Source organism: Pseudonaja textilis, chromosome 5, assembly GCF_049901715.1.
Source record: "Pseudonaja textilis isolate UNSWEBS1 chromosome 5, rPseTex1.2, whole genome shotgun sequence".
Taxonomy (NCBI): domain Eukaryota; kingdom Metazoa; phylum Chordata; class Lepidosauria; order Squamata; family Elapidae; genus Pseudonaja; species Pseudonaja textilis.
In genome coordinates, this window is record NC_141994.1 from 32,165,766 (window position 1) to 32,185,462 (window position 19,697).

A 19,697-nucleotide genomic window follows, 5' to 3' on the forward strand; every position below is an offset into this window, starting at 1 on the left:
TTCAAAGCTAGAGAACTAGTGGGGAGAGCTAACAGTGGGCGCTGGTGGGGACTGTTGTTGCCGCCGCCGTGTGTGGGAGCTGGTTGCCGCATGCATCTCAGGATCTGACTCTGGGGTCCCTCAAAGATCCGGGAGGTGAGAGAACTGCGCAGCCCAGATTAAGTGCTTTTGGCAGCCATTTCTTCTGTGGCCCACCAAAATTTTTCCATGGCCCACCAGTGAGCCACGGCCCACCGGTTGGCGACCTCTGGAAAAGAGAATAAGAGAATCCTTATACAAGTAATTGGGGAAAAAACTAGTCATATGTTTCTATATGTACATGGAGTGATTGTGATTGTATTTAAGAGTCTGACAGCCCATGGGTAGAAGCTGTTTTTAAAGCTGTTTGGCTGACTGGCTATACTTCTGTGTCTTCTGCCTGACGGTAAAAGTGAAAAGAGACACTAGCCAGGGTGTGAATCATCTCTAAGTATCTTCCTTACTGTGCTGAAACAACGAGACCTGGTGATGTCATCCAGTGGTGTTAGGGGATAACCCAATGGTTTCTTGTGCCGAATTAATCACTCTCTGTAGTGCCTTCCTATCTGCGGCTGTTGAACTAGCCTACCATATTGTTATACAGTATGTGAGGACACTTTCTATGGTGGACTGATAGAAAGAAGTCATCAGTCATTGTTCCACCTCATTTTTCCGCACGACTCTAAGGAAATTAAATCTCTGTTGAGCCTTACTAACCACCAGGGAAGTGTTGTTTTTCCAGGTGAGGTCTTAACTAATGAGCACTCCCAAGAATTTAAAAGAGGAAACCTTCTCCACGCAGCCCCCCCTTGATATACAGTGGTGCAGGTTCCTCTCTATGCTTCTGGAAATCCAGCACCATCTCCTTTGTTTTGCTAGTATTTAGATGTAAGTTGTTTTTTTGAACACCATGTTGGATACCTTCTGGACTTCTTCCCTGTATGCTGATTTGTCCCCTCCAGTTATAAGCCCCAGCATTGTTGTGTCATCTACAAACTTTATTATGAAGTTAGATGGATTTGAGGATATGCAATCACGTGCATACAATGAGCACAGGTAGGGGCTGAGCACGCAGCCCTGAGCTTCAGGGTGGAAGATGTAAAGGACCCAACCCTTACTGTTTGTGGACGATCTACAGTGATAAGCAGACAAGTGTCTGAGCCAAATTAACCCTGATTGTTTAATAAGTCATTCAACTGGTCCTAATTATGCCTTTAATTAAATTGATTGGACTAGCAGAACAGTTGTTTTCCTACTACCATATCACATTAATAGCACTTAGCAATAGCACTTAGACTTATATACCGCTCGATAGTGTTTTGCAGCCCTCTCTAAGTTGTTTACAGAGTCAGTATATTCTCCCCAATAACCTGGGTCCTCATTTTACCCACCTCAGAAGGCTGAGTCAACCTTGAGCCTGGTAAGATTCGATCTGCCAAATTGCAGGCAGCTGGTTGTCAGTAGAAGTTTGCAATACTGCACTCTAACCACTGCGCCACCAAGGCTCTGTTAAGATGCTTTATAAAACAATGATCAAATTTCTTTGTTGAATCAGAGAATGTATATAATAATATAATATATAGGACTTTCTTTGACTATGGAGATTCTCAGTCATCCAGGTTATGGTTGTCCCAAAGGTGCTTTTTCAAAAGGCATGTAGGAAGGCCCTCCCCCAAATTAAAGTATTATTTATTCTTAATATTAAAAAGAAACAGGATGAAGGAGAAGAGGAGAAAAATCTTAACAAAGGCAAAAAGCAGCCCCAGTCTTCTTGCCATAGGAAAACAGCCTCAAGCTGAAACTTGAAGAGGCTGGTCTTTCGCAATTGAGATTTTGTATCCATTCAGAAAGACTGGGTCAATCTATTCATAAGCAAAGAGCAGCCAGAAACCCTAAATAAGCAACACAATAGGCAAGGAGTCCAAACTGACAAGATTAGCACAAACAAACACCTAGAATTTGCATTTCCCCTTCTGCTTGTAGAGCCAGCCATGACTCCTACATGATCTCATAGGAATCTGACAACAGCCATTAAAATATTGAAGGACATATTCTTGTCTAAGAACAGGCATCTTAATCACAAAGCCTCAAAGAATGTATAAAAGCCCACCTACTCTCAATCCCATTTTGTCAGCCAACCCAGAAACATGCCACTGTCACTAGTTTCCGGCTACCAGATAGAGACTTTCTTTCCTGCAGCCTGCCTCTATTTTATTTCCGGCGTCTTTCTCCTAGCTTGGAATTGGACTAGATTTTTCTTATAACAGGCAAATGGACTTTCTTCGTTTTTTGTTGAAGACTTCTCATCCAAGAAAAAAAACTTATTGGATGAGAAGCAAAACATCTTCAAGGAAAAACAAAGAAAGTCTGAAAAAGTACTTTGGGGATAGCACTTACTTTCTGGATCTGTAACTGATGCAGCCTGAGGGCCATTACTTGTATTTCTATTACTATTCTGACCTTCATCTGGGCCAGAAATGAAAAAGAGAATAACAGGAGATGTCCAAGAAGAAAGAAAAAGAACAATAGAGATACTGGCTTTCACTCTTACATTAAATTTTAGATGATAACAGCTGTGTTTATATGCTATCTCATCATTGCTTCTGTCATGGTACATTAACAATCTTTATTAACATTTAAAAAATAATAATTGACCAAGTATGTTTAGGTCTCAAACTTATGCATCAGTGGTGGCATTCAAGCATTATTACCGCTTCTATGGGTGTGGCTTGGTGGGTGTGGCAGGGGATGGATACTGTAAAATCCCCATTCTCTCCCCACCCCAATAACCTGATTTCCAGCTCCGTTCTCCTGTGCAGGGCAACAAAAGAAGACCCAGGTTTAATAGGTTTCATATTTTTATTGCTCATTTCAGAGACTGAAATACATTAAACACAATATGCTTTGACTGTTTATGGCTCAGCACATATCGTGAACCTAAGCATGGAGTAAACCAAGCAGAGCTAAACATATGTATAGTTTTTTTATGTGTGCAACAGCGTGAATTTCAAACACTGGACTTCCCCCCCTTTTTCTAAACGAACTGATATAGACTTCTGATGCTTCTTTTCGGTGCTGTGAGAAACTAAAGTACCAATTTGTAGCGGCTGGGGTCGCCTGCGCTGCGTTGCAAAATGTAGCGATCGCACTACTGTCAACAGAGACGCTGTTGAGAAATCAGAAATAGCCTATGGTTAGTCGAGGCGTGAATGCAGAGCGTAGAACTACATCTCCCGACATGCAACTTTCTCATCCGGCGGCGAGGTGGGGGCGCTTCCGTCATTTCCGGCGCTCGTTGGCTGGTGGGCACGAGCGGTTGGCTTTATCCCCAGACACGAGGCGGCTGGAGAGATTCGAGCCTTCAGAGCATCGTCGCTATGGTGAGCTTTGGCGCGGTCCTGAGGGGTTTTTCACGGCAGCGCACGAGGTCGCAGCGCCTTCTCCGTGGGGCTCTTGGGCCATTTTGGCGGGAGGGGAGATGGAACGTTCCAGAACTGCTCGCAGCGGACTCGGCTGGGTGAGCTGGGTGGGGAAGGTTAGGCCCGTGAGTTGTAATTTCTCCTCAGCAAGATTCAGCTCTCATCAGTCCCAGCCGGTGAGACTCGGTACCGTGCAGGCCAGGGATGATGGGAATGGCAGATGGCATATTCCAGAAGAACCGGGTTGGGGAAAGCGGACCGAGGGCCTCTTCCCCTCAACTCCTCCTAATGTTCTCCCCCGTCGCGAGGAAGCGAATTTCTTTCCTTCACTTGAGATGTAATTTCAAAATGTAATGCGAATATAGTCTGTTTCCTGGGAGTTTTTTTTTTTTCTACGATTCCCATAGTACCAGTAAGTGACGTAAAATTGAGCATCGCCTCTGTAGTTGTTACAGTCGAGAAAGCTGGATTTCAACTGTCCAATACAGTAGACTTTGATTCCCTAGCACTGTCTGCATAAACTGTTTCCGTGGAAAAGCCCACTCTTTCTGTCAGAGCAATCTTTTTCAGAGATTTAATTTTCTTGGCAATTTGAGTCCTGTTACATTTATTAAATAATTTCATGTTGTTACCACTAGTCTTTTTTTTTTTTTTTTTAAAAAATCACTTTCACCCTGTCTCCAAAACAATATATTCAAGGTATAAATAACTTAGAAACAACATGGCTAATATTATGAATGTATGGTAAATATAAGTTTAAAAACTGAACTTACGCATGGTGATAACAAATTGAGATTGTGTTCTAATATATTTAACCTAATTGAAGTCCAAAAATTAACTTTTAATAATTTTGTTTTAATAACATTTAATAACATTTTAATAACATTAAAATTAATGCTGTAACATTCACATATTAAAAATACCAGAGTTACTGGTGAAGTGCATTGTAAGTTACTTTATTCAGTGTGGTTTATATATTCCAATAACTTATTCAGGCATCCATGTCACTTGCACCTGTGAACATCTTCAAAGCTGGTGCTGATGAAGAAAAAGCAGAAACTGCTCGTTTAGTAAGTCTGTCATTGATTTATTCTAATAACTAGCTATGTTAAAGTTGAAATGTATTTTTTTATTTTTGGAACCCTGAATCCAAGCTGAAAGAAATTATGTTTATTGACTTTCTATTACAGTCCTCTTTTGTTGGAGCTATTGCCATTGGAGACCTTGTTAAAAGCACTTTGGGGCCTAAAGGCATGGTAAGATTCTGTAAGAGTACTTTCCGTCATTGTTAATATTTTGAATCTGGTGCTTTATAATCACAAATTTGTAACTTGCAGGACAAGATTCTTCTGAATACTGGAAGAGAGGGGACAGTGACAGTGACAAATGATGGGGCAACAATCTTAAAATCAATTGGCATTGATAATCCTGCAGCTAAAATTTTGGTTGGTATGTATGTTTAAATATATTATTCAGATATTTTTTTAAAATTATAAATTATTCATTAATTATATGTATAAATAAATATATGTTTAGTAAAATGTGCAGTATGTATGTTCTACTTTTGATTAAAATATCTATAGCTGTAGTTTGGCTTTATCAGCTTACTCTGAGCTGATTTTGTGCTCCCAGACAAATATAATTATTTGCCAAGAAAAGCTGAGGATACCTCTTGCCTATCAAAAGCAAATTGGTGGAGACCTCATCTATCCTTATGGGATTCAGCAGTCTGCATAGCTTTGCTTATGTGTGACATTTCTATAATCTGAACAGTGAAACTCTGCAGAGTGCTGGATTCAAAGGGTAAAAAGTGCTTTGGAGTAAATGTTACATCTGCCTTCAGTTCCCAAAAAGCAGCTTCACCGAGAATCATGCTGCTATTCTACACAACTGTAGCAAGGCCCAAGGGGAAATTTGTTTGCACATTAAAGAATTGGCAACACTTTTGCACTTTTCCTTATAGAATAGAATAGAATTCTTTATTGGCCAAGTGTGGTTGGACACACAAGGAATTTGTCTTGGTGCAAATACTCTCAGTATACATAAGAGAAAAGTTGCATTTGTCAAGAGTCAAGAATCATAAGGTACAACACTTAATGATAGTCATAAGGTACAGTAAGCAATCAAATCATACTAGGAAACAGTCCATATAAATCGTAAGGATTTTGAATGAAAAGCACTGTAGAATGCTGGAGAGGTCCCTATGTAACAAATGGGAACTATTAATTATAAAATACTATTTCTACAGATATGTCCAAGGTTCAAGATGATGAAGTTGGTGATGGAACTACTTCAGTAACTGTTCTGGCAGCTGAATTGCTAAGAGTAAGTTGTTATATCTTTGTTTTTAATTAAAAAAAATAAAACTATTGAGACGCCTATTTTCAACATTTATTCAAAAATAGCTCCTAAATCATTGAGGTTTACATGTAAAAAAGCTGTTGGCTGCTAAACAATTTATAACAGGGACTATATAATCTAAGAAGAAATCATTGAGAAAAAATGGTAGTGCTGATTTTTATATTATATTGGAAATTATGTTATAAAGATAGATGCTATCAATTAACAATTAGTTTCAGTATAATTTTTGAAATGTACCAAACGAGAAAACTATATATATATATTCAATAGAATTGAAAAATAATTGATATGTTTGCATAAGTTCAGGATGGAAACAAAACTATGCTAATATATTTCATTAATAGGAGGCAGAACTATTGATTGCAAGGAAAATCCATCCTCAGACCATTATTGCTGGTTGGAGAGAAGCCACAAGAGTAGCCAGAGAAGCCTTGGTGAAGTCAGCTGTGGATAATGGGTTAGTATAGCCACGGGCAAGGTAGTGCTGTATGAAGCTTGAAGTCAAAATTATGACTAATAAGAAAGGGTTATAGAAAATAATGCTTACAACTTAATTGCTCTTTGCTAATGGAAAGATTTGAAACAAAGGATACTTACTGATACTTACTGTAACCTAACAAAATACACTGAATGTCAGAATTCTGTATAGTATATATACCTGTGGAAACTAATACAAGCATTAATCAGATGCAATCTACCATTTTCCTGGTGCTATATACTTCACTCTTCAATGCATTATAAACTTTTACTGTTACTATGTAGAGTGGATGTTTTCTGAATGTTTTTGTTCTCTAGAAGATTGTTCAATATTTGGAAATATTAAGAGTTGGGAAAGTGGTCTGTTCCAGGATGCAACAATTTACTATATTGTTAAATACAATAAATAAGTATATGTAGATGAATAGATACTTTGTAACATTTGGTGTTTGTAGATTTTCAATACTGCAAAGTTCATCCTTTGGGAACAATATCTTGTTAGTGAATTCAGTTATCTCTGTAAGCAATTTATTTAAACCTCTTTGAAGTGCAAGAATCAGAAGTCGCACTAGCAGGTATCTATTGGAATTCTAAAAATTATTGTGGGATTTCTTGCTATTCGTTCCCTGTTTTAAAATGCTATTGTTTACATTCTAAAAACAATTAGTCATATGAATGTAGTTTTGGAAAAAGGAGAATGAGATTTTCCTGTTTACATATAGATCTTGTAGAAAGGCTTGGAGCTAAGAAGTAATTTTTTGCTGGTGGTCCTGATCGTTTTTCTTCTTCTGTTTTTCAGTAAAAATGAAGCCAAATTTCATAAAGATTTAATGAACATCGCAGAAACAACACTATCTTCAAAACTGCTGACTCATCATAAAGATCATTTTGCAAAACTTGCTGTAGATGCGGTCCTTAGGCTGAAAGGGTCTGGAAACTTAGAAGCTATTCATGTCATCAAGAAGTTAGGAGGAAGTCTCATAGACTCTTATTTGGATGAAGGTATTGTATTACTGACTGGTTTTGATTAGCTGTATGAATAGAGCAACATGTATCTGCAATAAAAATGGCAGTGCTTATTGCAGACTTGAGTAGAAAGATTATTGTTAAAAGTTCCAGTTAACCAATGAAACAGCATAGCAATATTATTCGATAAAATGTAAAAATGTAAAAGCAAATTCTTGAGGGATCGTTAATACATAATTTTGCATAATTTTAATTTTCTCTTATTTATTGTATTTCTCAGTTTATGTATGATTTGGAACATACATGCATACTGGGCTTTTCTTAAAACTGTAACTATCAAAAATGGATGTTTGAGTTTCCATTACTGCAGATTTGGCTTTTTGAAATTCTTACACATGACGTACAACGCTCTTGGAAGGCATTATATAGGATGTACTGTATAATGAGAAACTGAAGCTGCAATTTTATCAAACACTAGAATACCCGTGATTTATATTTCCTGTAAGTCACCATGAGCAAATAAGCCGCAATATAAATTTTCCAAATCAATAAATTTCAGAGATATTACCTTATCTAAACAAAGAAACAGTATGCCTGTGGATGAGCAAAATATCGGTGGGAGCAGGAGTGACTTCCTGGCAACTTCTCTATTGAGTTTGCTTATGGGAAGCTGGCAGTGAGTGTCAAAAATCTTCCTCTTTCTTTTCATTCTATCCTCTTGCTTCATTTTTCTCCCTTCCAGCAGGTAAGTAGTTAAGGAGAAGGGAGCAAGGGATTGCAAGTGGATGGCAAGGTGTAAGTGCAGAGGACTGAATGGCCAGCAAGGTGTGGGTATAGATGGAGTGGCAGAGGGAACACCATTTCTTCATTGACTCCCTCCCTGTGAGCTTTCCACAAGCAAGGACTTTGCTGGTGGGAAGGTGAGAAGGAGCATCAGTAATCGTATCAGTTCCTTCTGGATTCCCCAGTAACTTGTAGTAAGTATCAGGGAATGTTGAAATTGAGCCATAATTGAGGCAGCACTGTGTAGTGCTGAACAGCAGTGGCACTGAAATGACAAAACATTCTCAGATTTCATTCCCTTAGGAAGAATGGGTCTCACGATTCTGCAGGTTAGCCCATTTGAGGTTTTGTCCTATGATGCACTGTTTTGCTCAATTGAAGATTATTAAATATCAAACACATGAGAATTTTAATAGTATACAGATTTAAAACAGTTCCCTTAATCGTTTATTGTTTTCTCCTGCAAACTATTTTCAGGTTTTCTGTTGGATAAAAAAATTGGAGTTAATCAGCCCAAAAGAATTGAAAATGCAAAGATACTTATTGCCAATACTGGCATGGATACTGATAAAATTAAGGTAAGTGGATTTCATAATACATTTAATATAATTGAAACAATTGACATTTTAGTTAATACAACTATTGTATTCATTTGATGTAGATATTTGGCTCCCGTGTAAGAGTGGATTCCACAGCAAAGGTAGCAGAAATAGAACAAGCAGAAAAGGAGAAAATGAAGGAGAAGGTTGAGCGTATTCTAAAGCATGGAATAAACTGTTTTATCAACAGGTATGTATTTTGCCAACTGCTCTAGTAGGAGTTTTCTGACATTTATTAAGTTGCATATTACAGCAAAAGCCATAGTCTGCAAAGAGCTTACAAAGCATCAAAGGGAGCTCATTGTTAGAAGATGTCTGTCAGGAGTAGAGTACAAAAACTTCCAGGACATTTGGTATACCATGGAGCACAGTGAAGATAATTATAAAGTGAAAATAATATGGGCACTACCCATATTGTCAAGAATTGGATGTCCCTCCAAAATGTATGAAAAAAGAAGAAAAATGGTCCAAGAGACCTATAGCAACATTAAAGAAGATGCAGGAATGTTTGACAAGTACTGGTTGTATACTCCCATATTCTTCATATGTCTGGGCTCTGGGATAGGGTGGCAAGATGGAAGATTTTTCTTACAATAAAGACACCCAAGTCCAGTTCATTTTGTAAATATATCAAATTTGACAAAAGCATCTAGGAAAATGTATTCTCGTATGATGAGGTTATGATTGAGCTTTTTGGTCATGATTCTGCAAGGTATGTTTTGTGCAAAAACAACACTGCACATTAAAAATACACAGAATCCATAATGAAGCACGATGCATTATGCTTTGGGGCTCTTTTTCTTCAGCTTGGAACTGAGGCTTTAGTCAAGGTGGAAGGAACCATGAACAGTTCCAAATATCAATCATGTTTGGCAAAAACCTTTAGGCCTCTGCTAAAATGCTGAAGATGAGGCATTTCAACTTTTACTACAACAACAACCCAATGCATATCTCCAACAAAAGAATGACCTCACCAGAGCATGGACCTGAATCCAATTGGAAATCTATGGGGTGACCTGAAGAGGGCTGTGTGCAGGAGGTGCCCTGGCAGTCTGACAAATTTGGAGTGCTTTTGCAAAGAGAGGGCAAAAATTCCCAAGGAAAGGTGTGCCATGTTGATAAGGTCCTATCCCAAAAGACGTAATGCTACCATAAGAACAGAAAGTGCTTCAACGAAGTGTCTTAAGGATCATATACTCATACAACCATGTTGTACATTTTTTATTTCCCCCCCTAAAAGATTTCAGTTTGATTTTCAATTAAATTAAAGAGCTTATAAGTTATACAGTGTTACCTTAGCGCTCACTGTTAATTTGGTTCTGGGAGGCGTGGTGAGTACCAGAAACTATGAATACCAAATAATCTTTTCCCATTAGAAATAATGTAATGAGTCACAAGGCAGCCAACACCGATGAGTAAATAATGAATACTGAAACAAAATGTATCAAAATATGTTGAGTACCAAATGCAATAAGTTTCAAAGCAGTTGAATACTAAGGTACCACAGTATTAAAGGTGGAAAAAATTCTGAAGTGATTTATTTTGATCTAATTTGTTTACATCTCAAAAACCTGGCATTCTGTCATAGGTATGCAGACTTTTGTATCCACTGTACATAATTGGCATGATTTAGAGCAGGTTTTGTTGATCTCAGTAATTTTAAGATGTGCAGACATATTAGCTGGGTAATTCTAGTCCACAGATCTTAAAATTGCTGAGGTTGAGAAACACTGATTTAGTGTTTCAGTGTCACTACTTCTATCTCCAACTAGATTTAATGCTCAGAATGTTCCCACTTAGATAAAAGTAGAGAAATTGTTTATCTTCCCTTTATAGTTCTTAGGGTGAGAATACCTAGGTATTTGGAGGAGTTACCGAAAGGGGAATCAATGGAGTTTGCATCCCTGCTTGTTTTGCTCAGAGGAAATGCTGATTGCATTGGAAATGAAGACAGAAAGAACCTTCTGTTCACTAGAACACTTTTGAAACCACTATATTACTCTGATGAATGACAGTAGTTAGTTTGTGTCCCAAGAAGCTTTACTAGACAGTTTCAAATTAGACAAGATGGTAGGCATAATATTGCACCCAAGCCTCACTTCTTTTGTATGCATATATAATGAGTTGAGCTTGCATTGTAACACTCTGTCATGTCTGTTTTGATCCCTCTCCCTGTGGATGATGCCTTTTGTGCATTGATTTTCTGTCTCATATTAATATTTATAACTTGTGCTTATATTCAAAGTATATTACATAGATATTCAACAAACCATTGTTCTTAATTTTATTGATCAGTAAACAGTTCATAGTTCACATGTTTTTTCAGCTACTGAGCATTCCCATTCTTCCAATCGAAACTTTATAAGTATATCTGGGGGCCTATAAATGATTATTTCTATGCATATAGGATCATGAGTTGCTTATGAATAATAGAGTTGTTTTTCCTTACAAGGACTTGACATACTGACAATTTGCCTGATCCTTAATGATTGTCCTCATTCAGTTGAGTGTAGAAAAATGCCTGGTGAATTACCAAATATTAATTTGGTAGCAGACAATTTGGAAACAATTTTAGGAACATTTGTTATTTGGAGTTGTGCATTTTGAAATGCAGTGTTTGCATGCACCTATTTTGGGCCACAACTTTTTGATTCTCTTGCTGATGGTCTCTTAAAGGCTTTTGTCAGTCTTGTCAAGTCCAGACCACTTTGAACTTGAAAACCTGTTTTTTTAATCAACCGTCCTTCAGAAATGTTGAATTAAAACTGATAATTTCCAGGCATTGTGAATTAGAATTATCAGACTTTTATTCCCATATTGGATATTGCATTGGATTATCTATTGTGTTTTTGTGTGCATGAAGAAGGTTTTTAGGATATAACAGTTGGAGAATAATCATTGTTCCCATGTGATTAGGAATGCTGTATGCTTCCATTACAGGCAGTTGATTTATAATTACCCAGAACAAATGTTTGCTGCTGCTGGAGTTATGGCAATTGAGCATGCAGATTTTGCTGGAGTTGAACGTCTAGCTCTTGTGACAGGTAAGCAAAGCATAATCTGTTCTACAAATTAGTGTTGATTTTCACTATTTACTCTTGAAATATTTTCAGTTTAGTTGGAGGAAATGGGATAGAGAAAGTAAAAGCAAAGAATTTTAGATTATTTCCTAATTTGTAAAGAAAAAATTCCTGAAGCTTAAGAATACTTAAAGGTATGTTATGCAGGGAATGGTAGCTATGGATGGGTGAGTAAGAGATTGGGCATCTTTTCCCATGAATCAAAATGTCTTTCTCTTGTGCAAAAGCTTCTTGACTCTCAGTTGTTTTGGATGACAATTTTCTTTTAGCATTATTTCTTGTTGATTTCTCTTGAAAGTCTTCAGAGAAATTCCATAGTCCTGGATTTTAAAAAATTGGTCTTCAAGTTGTAAAAACAAATCTATTGACGCATGAAAGAAGGTGCTGGACAGTGTCAAATAATCAATGGAATTTTAATATTTTTCTATTCTCTTGTTTAGAAAATGATTTGTTCATAATAATTTGTTGTCAAGTAGCAGTATAATAGCCATTTCTTCATAAAGCTATCAGAGATACTTAGGAAGAGAACACATTTTTGCTTTATTTTAGCAATTTGGGAAGATAAATGGTCCATCTCTGAAACTATTATGCAAGTGAAAATGATTTATATGAACTTTAATTTTTTAGGTGGCGAAATTGCTTCAACTTTTGATCACCCAGAACTGGTAAAGCTAGGAAGCTGCAAGCTAATTGAAGAGGTCATGATTGGTGAAGATAAACTTATTCATTTCTCTGGAGTTGCTATGGGTAAGGTTGATTGAGCAATCCTATTCTCCAGTTATTCGTATCCTACTAAATGTTGGACACAAGAATCCTTATCCAATTATTTATAAATTATTAGCATTACTTGTACTGTGCAGTGACCAGACCAAAATAAGGGAAAGCAGGAGAATGTAAAAGTAATAGCTGACCATATGTGAAGAGACCCCATGAATTCACATTGATGATCCATACGTTATAACATACATGTTGTATTTCTGATCTAGTAGGTATAGTAGAGTTGGTAATTAGGTATCCGCTAATAATCTAAGACTCTTTAAATTTAAATTTACACATTTTTCACTTTTTTGATTCTTAGGTGAAGCTTGCACCATAGTCTTACGTGGTGCAACACAGCAAATCATAGATGAGGCTGAAAGATCACTGCATGATGCACTTTGTGTTCTTGCCCAGACAGTCAAAGATACTAGAACTGTGTATGGTGGAGGTGAGTATTCAAACTTTGAAATCTACATTTTCTTCAGTGCAAAGATTATGTATTTACTTACATTGGCTAAGATTTGGTTTTTCAAATTTTCAGGCTGTTCAGAGATGTTAATGGCTAATGCAGTGTGGGAGCTTGTAAAAAGAACCCCTGGCAAAGAATCATTAGCAATTGAGTCTTTTGCTAAGGCTCTAAGTACGGTAAGCTCCTCTCCAGTTAATTGTATTAGACGTAAATATATAAAGCTAAACAATATGGAAAAAACCAGCAGCTAGCCTTTTGAGTGTTTTAACTCTTGGGAGAAATCCTTATGCATTTTTATGGGATAAGTTACTTGTTCCGTGAGTCTTGAAAAATAAATACTGATTAATATTCTGAACTATTTCTCTTCGAGGTAGCCATCCAAATAATATACAGCATACAGTGTAAAAGGCCCAATTAAAAGAAATAGGTCTGGAAATGGAATAATGCTGTAATTGACCCTGTCCTCCAGTTAGCATTCTAGCTGTAATTGAAAATACTTAAATGTGAATGAATATTATTGAGATTTGTTGCATGGTATCTTACGTTTGACTTAGCTTTTGTTGCTTATTTGGTACTGATCGCAAACAGTTCTTTAATAAAAGCCTATCTTTGTAGCTCCCAAATATCATAGCTGAAAATGCTGGGTATGATAGTGCGGATTTGGTTTCCCAACTTCGAGCTGCCCACAGTGAAGGGAAGAATACCTATGGACTTGGTAAGTTCATGTTTTTAATAAAATCTTAGTGCATGAGTGGGGGGAAAACCCAGTAGGTATCTGCTGATAAACTGCAGTTTTTACAAAATCGATAAAATATTCTTTCTCTGTCTCCCCTCACTTAGAACTTTTATTGGAAAATATTGTGAGTTCAGTTCTAATATTAATTGCAAGCACAACCTGAGTTTCTTCTATGTGTTTTGAACTTTGGCTTTATATAGGCCTAGAAAATGTGGCCATGCCTAAACAAAATATGGAAATTTAGTATAAAGCTTCAAATATCTCTGATAAAATCTCAGTCCTGGGCTGATTGTGTACTCAGAAACACTCCTCAGATATAAATGGACATCTGAGCTCTTCCTCTCCAGGTCACCAACTAATCTAATCCACAAGCTTATAATATGGATGACTTTAATAAACAATAATTTTTAGTTGAAAACTGCAACAGAAACAAAAATGAAAAAGTCAATAATTCCCTGTAATCTCTTGAAGATATGAAAGAAGCTGCTATTGCAGACATGGCAAGTCTAGGAGTCGTTGAAAGCTTTCAAGTGAAACGTCAGGTTTTGTTAAGTGCTGCTGAAGCAGCAGAAGTCATTCTCCGTGTTGATGACATCATTAAGGCGGCACCAAGGTAAAATGTAACTTTTCAGCACTTGTGAGGGAATGAGCTAATTGAATATCAAATATTTTGCAATGGATGGACAGGATTTTGAGCAGAATGTTTGTTTTTCCTAATTACTATCTTGATCTCAGGCAACATGAATAGGCAGAGAGATCACCAGGGATAGGCAGAAATCACCATAGGTGGAAATCATTGACTTTTGGGAAGAGTTGAAGCGACATAGTTGGGTTAATCTCTGTGGAGACTCAATATATAGTTGATTGTGGTTTAAAAAGGCCAAAAATTACTCTCATTTGGAAGAGATGCATGAATAGGACATCTATATTTTTCATTATCTACCCCTGTTTTTCAGTTTAAATATTGCACAAATAGCTTTAGTATTTATTTTATGATTCACTGTTACTAGGTTATATGAACTAAAGCTACTTAATTAAATCTTAAATTGAGATTTACCATTTATAATTAATTGGTGGTACAGTGGTTAAAATGCAGTTTCGCAGTCAGACTCTGCCCGCACCCTAGAATTCAATCCTGATGAGTGTCAAGATGAACTCAACTTTCCATTCTTCTGAGGTCTGTAAAATGAGACCCAGATTGTTGGGGCAATAGATTGACATAAACTGCCCAGAGAGTGCTGTAAAGCACTATGGGGTGGTATATAAATCTAAGTGCTATTGCTATTTTGAATAGAGAAGTACTTTTCTGTTCTGTGGCATTTTCTTATACCCAGTTCTGCTTCTTTCAGGAAACGAGTCCCAGATCGGTATCCTTGTTGAGCATTCTGTATTCAGAAAGAACATTCAAACCAGACGTTTTCAGACTGGGTGTACTTCTAACAGATTACAGAAGGATTGGCACATTTAGCACTGGCATATAAGTGTTTGGTTTAACTTATATTGTTTTTTTAAAAACATGTAATTCATCGTACAACATCTGTACTCCTTCACTGTTCCTTTTGTGTAGTACTCACAATAAACATTTCAAATAGAAATGGGTTTAATCTTTTAGTTTCTTATCATTATTCCACTAAATGTGCCCTTAAACTTGTAAAAGTGAAAGAGCAGGTTACTTAAAACATTTGTAGATGGCAGTTTGATCTTAAAAGCAGAGTATCATTTTAACCTTAAAAATTGAATCTTGTGTTTAGTTTATTTAAGACTATTCCTCAGTTTCCATCAGCCTCAACCAATGTGGCCAGTAATAAGGAATTAGGGAAGTTACAATTGAACACTTCAGGAAAGTATCAGATTAGTTGTTCTTACATTAATAAATATAAGATATTGTAGTAGATTTTCTTTATGTAGTAGCAAGTGCAAAGTAATTTGGTTCTTAAGTACTGTATATACTCTCAGATAAGCAAAAAAAATTAGGTTCCAAAATGCATTGCCAAATTGGGTTCTGCTTACCCACCACTTTTTAAAATATATTCTGTATATATGTAACACTACCTGTGGATAAGCAGACTTTTGAATTTTGAAAGAAAAGAGAAAAATAGCTGATTGGACATAACTTTTTGTATCCTGCTATATATAGTTTCTAAGCTTTGGGAAAGAAACTCCTTAATTTTGGAACCTTGACTTGGTAACTTAAATATTTGGGTAAATTTATGACTAATAGTAATTAAGAGCTACATCCCCAGGAGGGCATAGCCCCATCTGATGCAGATTTTTAAAATCAAAGGGAGTGAAATGAGATAGGAATAAATGATAACTAATTCATTGAATATATAGATGTCTTCCATTAGATTTCCCAAAACAAAGTAGCATTTTGTGTCAGTTGAACCATCTAGGTCAGGGGTCTGCAACCTTAAATACTCAAGAGCCATTTGGACCCGTTTCCCACAAAAGGAAACACCAGGAGCCACAAAACCTGGGTGGACGTGGCCAGCTTTTCTTCAGTCATGTGACCCACTCAGCTATGCCCACCCAGCCAGTCATTAGGGCAGAGAACGGGAGCCACAAAACGCTTTTGACATCTCCATCTCTGTCTCTCTCTTCTCCTCTCTCTATCTCTCTTTGTGTCTATGTCTCTCCCCCTCTCTATCTCCCCCTCTATCTCTCCCTCTCTATGTCTCTCCCCTCTATGTCTCTTCCCCTCCCTCTCTATCTCCCCCGTCTCTGTATCTCTCTCCCAATCTCTATCTCTCCCCCCCCCCGTCTCTCTGTCTCTCTCCTTCTGTCCTTCCTCTCCGTATCTCTCCACCTTTTCCTATCTCCCTCTCCCCTTCTCTCGGTCTCTGTCTATGTCTCTCTCCCTCTATCTCTCCCCCCTCTATCACTCCAAAACAAAACAAAAAAAACCCAAGCCCTCGCCTGTTTCTGGAAATGGTTCAAGCGGGAACACACACACATGAGAGAGAGAGAAGGGGAGATGAGAGGAAGAAAGGGCCTTTTGGCTAAGATCAAGTGTAAAGTATGAGAGAGAAAAATGCCAAATCATTTTTTCTCCAGATTTAATAATTCTTAAGAACATTTTGATTGAACATCTGATTGAAATATCTTATTTAAATAGCAGCTGGTTTGAAATGTTGCTTATTTATATTAACCAATAATTATAAACAGGATAAAAACTTTCAAAATGTTTTCAGGATGCTTCTAGATCATGGGTCCCCAAACTTGGCAACTGGCTGGAGAATCCTGGGAATTTAAATCCACAAGTTGCCAAGTTTCGAGACCTGTTTAATCTAGACAATGCCTTATTATTAAGAATCCAGTGCTATAATTTATTGACAATAAATGCAATAAATTTATCCAACATCTGTTTAAATAAAAAAATGGCTATCCTGACCTGATTCATCTGTGCATTGCTTTAGCCTTCCATTTTAATTCTTGGGAAAAGAAGCACTTACATAACATTACAGCTGTTCTGTACCATCTCTGTTCTGATTTTTTTTCAACTATGCATTTGCTACAAGTATTCACATAGCTACTGTGCGTGTGCAGGCATACAGACACATACATACCACTGGAACAAGAGATATTCTGCCAATGTCACTTTCATGCAAGTCTGCAAAAGCAAAAGCCAGTCCAAGCATCCTGTTGAACTTTTCCAAGAGGTAGCGTAGGCACTAATAATTCTTCAGTCTTTGGTGGTTGAGGAATGTTCTTGGGCTTTAAATGGACACTTTGCAGGAGAGGGGGGGAGGGGGAGGCAGCAGGGAGTTGATGTCTTCTATTCCTTTGTCCTTGTCCATCCCAGATCGCTTCCTAGGCTCGGGGCTCTCCTCTGACCACCTCCCAACTCTGTGTACCCCCTTAGCCACCTTGGGTGCATTTCTACAGGGGTTGTGGTCATAGATCACCAATTTCAAACCATCCAGGTGGATGAGGCTGGGGAAATCATGAATGGCATTGTAGTCCACATCAATCACTTCCAGGAAAGGCATGTGCAAAAGCACTGGTGGGAAATCGGTCAGTAAGTTGCTGGAGAGCCAGATCGTACGCAGTTCCTTCAGATACAGAAGCTCTCCGGGCAGAGAGCGCAGTGCATTGGATCCAGCGTGCAGCGTCTTGAGGTGCTTCAGTTCACACACCACATTGGGCAGGTGGTACAGGCGGTTGGATTCAATCCATAAAGTCTTGAGGTTTTGGAGCCGATACATCTCAGCAGGTAGGTCTCCCAGTTTGTTATTGCCCAGATAAAGGATACACAGCTGTTTCAAGGTGCACACCACTTGGGGTAGTGTGTGGAAGTTGTTGAAATCCAGTGCCAGGATCTGAAGGTTCTGTAACTGTTCTAACTCAGGGGGCAGATGATTCAGGTTGTTGTTGCTCAAATACAGCTTGACCAGCTCACTGAAAGAGCAAACACACACAGGAAACCGTCTCACTTGCCTGCCACTCAGATCCAACATCTTATCAATTGGCATCTCTTCAAGGTCTCCTAGGATGTATTTCTGGCACTCATCAAATGGGAGAAAGGCTATAATCGCTCTTAATGTGTTGCCCATTCTTAAAAGTTGCAATGGCTTTTAGAGTCAGATGAATATTCCTCGTAGATGAGTTTTACTCTGCTCTTCTGGCATTTCCTCTTCCCAGTAAAATAGAGGCAGGGTCTACATGGCAACAATCATGATTTTCAAGAGCCCTGAAATATTTCTGATAAGCAAATGAGTGTCTGCTGATGAGAAGTACAGACATTCCTGTGAAGCAGCTCTAATAGAAAAGGGCAGTAAAACCATCTCAGGGAAGTTCTTGTTGATCTCAAATGTTTTTGGAAATGCTTCTGAGTTTCCTCTTTAGGATGTTTCATTTTGAGGTTTGTGTCCCATGACTTAATGACCACCAATATGATCAACCCTTTCAGCAATTTATCCATTCGTATGTATGGGTTCAGACATGTGTTAAGTCATGACATGACTTCCTGATTTTGGTTTAGCAAGTGATACGAATCTGTGTTTATGGCAGGGTGAACAAGGCATTGAATATCAGCCTCAGTAGCTGAAAAATTAGGTATGGCATTAATTTCCCCTTCATTTCATATGACCCTAATTCAGATCTGGGTCCCCACCGGCAGACTTTTATTTAAAAAGCATGGAATGAGAAATGTTTTAAAGCATCTGATACGAAATGCAATGAATTAGTGCAGTTTGCATAAAAACAGTTACACATTCTCTAAGCCAGAACGTGGCTTTTTGTTGCAAAACACAAATTGCCATATTTATTAAATAATCTAACAAGTGTGACAATTTGTGTTTTATTCCATTTCTTTAGTATTTTTTGAGATGTGTCAAAATATAAAATTTAGGTGGGAAGGTCTAGCTTACCATTTAACCATTAATCTGTGTTATCAACATAGATCATTATGACCTTAAGCTATTGCATCTTGTGACCATTGACATAGCCAAAGTCTCAGCAGAGAGATAATGAAATACAATATTGCAGATAATGAGTTTTGGTGTGTGGGGAGAGGGTGGGAACCGATTCATATATTTGTTCTACCTCTAAAAGATGGAAGCTTTTAAGAAAAAAAAGCTTTTAGGGCTCAGTGTATGGTTTTTCCCTTTGCCAATATTTTATCCCCCAATAAACTTGTCAGAAGATTACTATCCAATGTTAGTGACTGGATATGGTTTGAATCCTGCTTTCCTCAATTTTAGTTCACTCTGACCATGAGATTACACTGATTCTGTAGGAAGACAACATCAAATCAGTTTCCTTTCTTGACTCATTTTGAGAGCCAGTTTGGTGTAGTGATTAAGCCATCGGGTGAGAAACCAGAATACCATGAGTTCTAGTCCTGATTTATGCAAAAAGCCAGAGTCACCCTCTCAGCCCTAGGAAGGAGGCCATAGCAAATCACCTCTGAAGAACCTCACCAAGAAAATTGCACGGACTTGTCTGGGCAGTTTCTGAGAATCAGACGAATTGAAGAGAAGAGGGAAACATAAACCATTTAGCTATATGATATTTCAAATACAACATTTA

The 19,697-nt window shown here is 37.7% G+C and overlaps 2 protein-coding genes across 2 annotated transcripts; one reads left to right on the forward strand and one right to left on the reverse strand.

Annotated features, from left to right (window-relative positions):
• The first annotated feature begins 3,308 nt into the window (after positions 1-3,308).
• Positions 3,309-15,262, forward strand: CCT2 (chaperonin containing TCP1 subunit 2). Its single transcript, XM_026699659.2, has 16 exons — positions 3,309-3,398; positions 4,433-4,507; positions 4,628-4,693; positions 4,775-4,886; positions 5,686-5,762; positions 6,143-6,255; positions 7,075-7,277; positions 8,502-8,602; positions 8,686-8,813; positions 11,564-11,667; positions 12,331-12,450; positions 12,782-12,910; positions 13,004-13,107; positions 13,547-13,646; positions 14,139-14,280; positions 15,017-15,262. Exons 1-16 carry the CDS (start codon positions 3,396-3,398, stop codon positions 15,045-15,047), a joined length of 1,608 nt encoding a protein of 535 aa, XP_026555444.1. The 5' UTR covers positions 3,309-3,395; the 3' UTR covers positions 15,048-15,262.
• A 1,979-nt stretch (positions 15,263-17,241) lies between these two features.
• LRRC10 (leucine rich repeat containing 10) lies at positions 17,242-18,357 on the reverse strand. The gene has a single exon (XM_026699678.2). The coding sequence runs from the start codon at positions 18,218-18,220 to the stop codon at positions 17,384-17,386; it is 837 nt and encodes a 278-aa protein (XP_026555463.1). The 5' UTR covers positions 18,221-18,357; the 3' UTR covers positions 17,242-17,383.
• Positions 18,358-19,697: the final 1,340 nt, after the last annotated feature.